This window comes from Poecilia formosa, unplaced genomic scaffold (assembly GCF_000485575.1).
Source record: "Poecilia formosa unplaced genomic scaffold, Poecilia_formosa-5.1.2 Scaffold156, whole genome shotgun sequence".
Classification (NCBI taxonomy): Eukaryota; Metazoa; Chordata; class Actinopteri; order Cyprinodontiformes; family Poeciliidae; genus Poecilia; species Poecilia formosa.
Genome location: NW_006800095.1, coordinates 23,570 through 28,717, shown reverse-complemented (window position 1 = coordinate 28,717; position 5,148 = coordinate 23,570). Strand labels below are relative to the sequence as shown.

At 38.3% G+C, this 5,148-nt stretch overlaps 1 protein-coding gene across 10 annotated transcripts in view; it reads right to left on the bottom strand.

Moving 5' to 3' along the window:
* Nucleotides 1-3,177, bottom strand: part of piezo2b (piezo-type mechanosensitive ion channel component 2b) — a 126,443-nt gene extending 123,266 nt beyond the window's left edge. For all 10 annotated transcript variants that reach the window (XM_016677433.1, XM_016677438.1, XM_016677435.1 and 7 more), the window contains exon 1: nt 2,744-3,177. In XM_016677433.1, coding sequence (XP_016532919.1) covers nt 2,744-2,807 — 64 coding nt within the window. In that variant the 5' untranslated portion in view covers nt 2,808-3,177. The remainder of the gene's footprint in view (nt 1-2,743) is intronic.
* Between the last annotated feature and the right edge of the window lie 1,971 nt (nt 3,178-5,148).

Here is a 5,148-nt window from a genome sequence, read left to right as displayed (position 1 = left end):
ATAAACAAAGTTAAATGAAGTTAAATGAAAAATCTGATGATGATTGTTTGATTAACCATCAGAATAATTAATAGATAAAGAGGTTTTGGAAGGTTGCTATGACCACAGCAGATCTTCAATGTATTATGGTGCTAAGCCATTCAGTGATTTATAAACTAACAGTATTTTAAAGTCTGTTCTCTGAGGGACTTTAGAACTGGGCTGATGTGATCTAACTTCCTGGTTTTAGTCAGAACGCCAGCAGCAGCTTCTGGATCTTTTAGGCCGACCTGTGAAGACGCTGCTGCTGTAATCAATGTGACTAAAGATGAACACATGGATGAGTTTCTCTAGATCTTTCTGAGACATTAGTCCTCTATTCCTGGAAATGTTCTTCAGGTGATAGAAGGCCAACTTTGTAACCTTTTTTATGTGGCTCTGAAGGTTCAGGTCTGATCACTAGTTTCAAGCTGTAATAACTGAAGCTGCTTATTCTTGATCGTTCCTCTTTAGGTTAACAAATGATAACTTTGGTTTTGTTTCTGTTCAGCTGGAGAAGGTTATGGCACATCCACACATTTATCTGTCCTAAGGGTCTGTTCAGTGTTTGGATGGGTTCAGACACCTGGTGACATCGTAATTAAAGTAAACAAATTACTTTAAAATATTTGGATGTTCAAAATAAACAGATTCGGTCCAGGAGCCTTATTTTAACGTTAGCTTTCTGTATTTTTGATGATTTTCTTGAAACTTTCATTGGTAAAACCCACAGAGGCTCCCATAAGTCAACAGCAAAACACTGAAGGAGTCTGAACCGAGTGAGAAAACTGTAAAATACGTGGCCACGTTGGTTTAACAGCAGTTTATTTAGTCTTTAAAGGTTTCATAACCAGTGCTGCCAGAGCCATTTTACTGGGACCAAGCGCCCCAGGATATATTTTCAGTGGCCCTGTAAAATTTCTGGTCAAATTTCAACAAATTGTTGCGACTTAAACAATAAAGTGTCTAAAAATCTACTATAAAAAATTCCAGACAAGTTTATCTGCTCAGAAAATGAACAGACTACCAGTCAGACGTTACTGTGAAGGCAGCTTTGTTTTAAAATGCAACATTTAGGAAAAGCTGCAAACTGGGACAACATCAGCCCAATAAACTTTCTATTTCAAGTATAAGTGAGAATTTGGTTTGAGGAAGATCCAGTTGCACTGAGGAAGACTTGAAGCCAGTGATTTCATGCACAAATTCCTTAGAAAAGCTGCAGTATTTCTCTTTTACTCCCAAACTTGTTTCTGTTTAACACAGTGGCGCCTCCAAGAGGAGGTCATGGGGGGGCCATGGCCCCGTCTGGAAAAATGTTGGCCACCACAGAGAACCATGTTCAGATCACAGAAAAACAAAAACTAAATAAACTAATAAAATTAACATTAAAACATTAATAAATGTCTTTAAATACATTTTTATTTCAATTCTATAAATTTATGTATTCATTTATTTGGTTTTACATCTTGATTGAAGACATAGATGCATGTCTTCAATATTTTATTTTATTTTTTTTTTGCCGTCTGTCTCTGAAATTGTTAGCGGCTCAGTCTGGACACCCATATGAAGATTTCACTGCTTTTCCACTTCCATGTCCAGTCAACCATATTTATGCATTAGAATAACTTTCATAACAAAGTAAAGCTGCTATGAAAGCCCAATATGAGTAGCGGCAGCATCTTGAGTCGATTCATATTTCTAATGACATCTGACCGTTTACTCAGTTACATTCACTTTAGGAGTATTTTTATTATGCTGTACCTTTTACTTTTACTTGAATAACTTTATTATGAAGTATTTCTGCTCTTACTTTAGTAAAATTTCTGGATTTTCTACCTTCTGAATGAAAAACAAACATGTTTTAACCAAAAAAATCACCGTACTCAGACACACATCTGCAGTTTTTGTTAAAGTTTTATAAGTTTTTTACTGAAAGAAACTAATTTGGAAAAATGTATTTTGTTTATTTTGATATTTTATAATGACGTTTATATAAATTACTTTCAGTTTGATCTTTAATATACCAAAATTTCCATTAAAGTTTATATTTTGGTCCATCTGATTGTGTACTTTTTAAATATGAAATCATTGATAATTTGATCAAATATTCAGTCCTCGAGTCGCCTTTTTACCAAATACTGTTTTTCTCTTACTCGAGTAATTTCTTGTACGGCTACTTTTTACTTTTACTCAGAGTTGGGTAGTAGCTAGTTACATTTACTCAATTATATACTTGACTAACTTATTTGAAGTATTTCTACTCTTACTTGAGTAAAATTTCTGGATTTTCTACCTACTGAATGAAAAATAAACATGTTTTAACCAAAAATTCACCAAACTCAGACACACACCTGCAGTTTTTGTGAAAAGTTTTATACGTTTTTTATTGAAAGAAACTGATTTGGAAGCATTTTCTTTTGCCTGACTTTGTTATTTTCTGTTACTTATATGAATTATTGCGATTTTCGTCCTTAAAATACCACTTAATTTCACATTAGAGGTAATGTTTTAAACCTGAAATGATTGATTATTTGATCAGTTACTCAGTACTTCAGTAGACTTTTTACCAAATCCGGGTTTTCTTCCTCTTCCTTGAGTATTTTTTGGATGGCTACTTTTTTACTTCTGGTTGAGTAAAAGCCTGTTAAACCAGTGCCACTCTAACTCGAGTACAACTTTTGGGTACTCCAGCCACCTCTGGTGATGCAATAGAGGTTAAACTCACCAGCTGCGAGACAAATGGGCAGCAGCAGCCTAAAGATCAGTCCGCACACCATCTGAGAGGCCATGGCTCCGGGCGGCCCAGGTCCAGGTAAAACAAGCCGGAGTTCGTCCCTCTGTGCTCAGGCTCTCTCTTCTCGCATCCCAGTCTGGTGCGCTCTCTCAGATCCCGGCTGGCTCCTGCGGGCGGCCACATCGGCTCTCCGCTGCTGCAGACACCTGGACTCCGGCCATTCCACAGGCGGGGAACGAGCGCACTCACCGTGGGTCGCCACAGCAGGAGGTGTCGCCCCTTACCGATGCCAGCATGGTAGTTTTTCAGAAGCGGAGATGCGCTGAGGTCATGGTGACGGATTCAGGTGCGCAGACGAGCTGCGCTGCAACGGCGCGCCAAACAACCGGAGAGAGGAGCCAACAAGTCCGCAAGTCCAATTAACCTCCTTTAGAAACGCAAAAAAACTTCAACTAGACGCCGCAGAAACTACTAACCAGCGCTGTTTTCACTCCCTGGTTCTGGATGGCTGGGATAAGACGCAGAAACAGCGGGTAAGTCCACATTTGTGTCTGAAGTCCCCCCTCCTCACTTACACAAATTTGACTTTCTGACTTCTGCTGTTGACTCTGTTGTCCAACAAGAGGATACAGGACGAGCCAGAGAGGGACAGCCGCGTCAGCCAATCAGAAGTGAGCGCCTGGAGGTATGTCCCGCCCCCTGAGATAATTGGAACCAAGAGGTGGGACCAGAACACGAGCAAAACCCGAAATAAGAAAAGGAAAGGCAACAGTAGAGGAACAATAACGTGATCTATGGTTTATAACTCTTATTATCCTTTTATATAGTTATACCAGTTCTTTAATTCAATGAACATCAAGTGAGAACGTTCACTTTTATGAGACGTTGATTATCATTAAATTGTACATGTTTTTAAAGAGAAACAGCGACGTCTACTGGTGGAAAAACAAATTTCACAAAGCAGGACAGAGAATAGAATAGAATAGAATAGAATAGAATAGAATAGAATAGAATAGAATAGAATAGAATAGAATAGAATAGAATTATCCTTTATTGTCTCACAATGGGAAAATTTCTGCACAACAGCAAAAAACACAGAAAGCTGGAATATCTCAACTTTAATATGCGGTTATAACCAAATTATCCAACTTTTTAATTTACTAAAAGTACAAAACTATTGACTTATAATTAACATAGTATGTTTAGTCAGCATGAATATGTTGTTTTTTTTCTGATATTCTCTTGTGTAGCGTTTTAATATTTTTTTTGAACATGTTGAAAATTAGAGGTTTTTTTCTCAATCAACTTCCATCCATCCATCCATTTTCCTTCACCCTTGTCCCTCAGTGGGGTCGGGAGGGGTGCTGGTGCCTATCTCCAGCTCACGTTCCGGGCGAGAGGCGGGGTACACCCTGGACAGGTCGCCAGTCTGTCGCAGTCTCAATCAACTTGCCTGGTTAATTAAAATAAAAGTGTCTTTAGCATTAAAAGACAGACTATCAGCACATAGGGACTGGATTTTTTTCCACATTTCTGTCACATTAAACCACAAACTAAAAAATAACATATTTAACAAATAAAAGTGTGTAATAAAAAAGTATTCAGTTCCCTTTATTCTGATACCTCACGTAACTAAATGCCTCCAGAAGTCAAATATTGGGTTAATAGAGACAATATTTGTGTTATTATAAAATAAATACAGCTGTTCTGAAGTTTGTTGGAAAACATTACTGAACAAATTGCATCATTGAGACCGGTCCAGTTTAAAGTTGTGGAGAGGTTTAAAGTGGAGTTTGGTTCAAAATCAACATCCCAACCTTTGAACGTCTGACAGGTTAGAGTTCAATCCATCACCGGACCAGTCAGAATACGGCCGTCTATGTAAACAAACAGCCGGGGGAGGAGAATATTAACCAGAGAAGAAGTCAAGTTTATTTTTGTATCACATGTCAGCAACCCAGCGGCTGAAAGTGCTTTAAACGATAAAAACATAAATACCATCATAAAAAGAGTAATTACCGTCGAATAGGAGCGAAGACTTGAATTAATCCATTCCCAGGTTATTAAGCAACTCTTCAGCCTTGACTAAAAGGAACTCAGTGTTTAGGTAGTTTTTCAGTTTTCTGGAAGTTTGTTCCAGATTAGAGGAATATAAAAAACTGAATGCTGCTGCTTCTCCATGTTTGGTTCTGGGGATGCAGACCAGAACCAGAACAAGGAGACCAGAGAGGTTCTGAAAGGTTGATACAACACAGCAGATCTGTAATATCTTGTGTTGCTGAGCCGTCCAGTGATTTAAACTCTGTTCTCTGAGCTACAGGGAGTCAGTGAAGGACTGTAGAACTGGGTGATGAGGTCTAACTTCCTGGTTTTAGTCAGGACACCAGCAGCAGTGA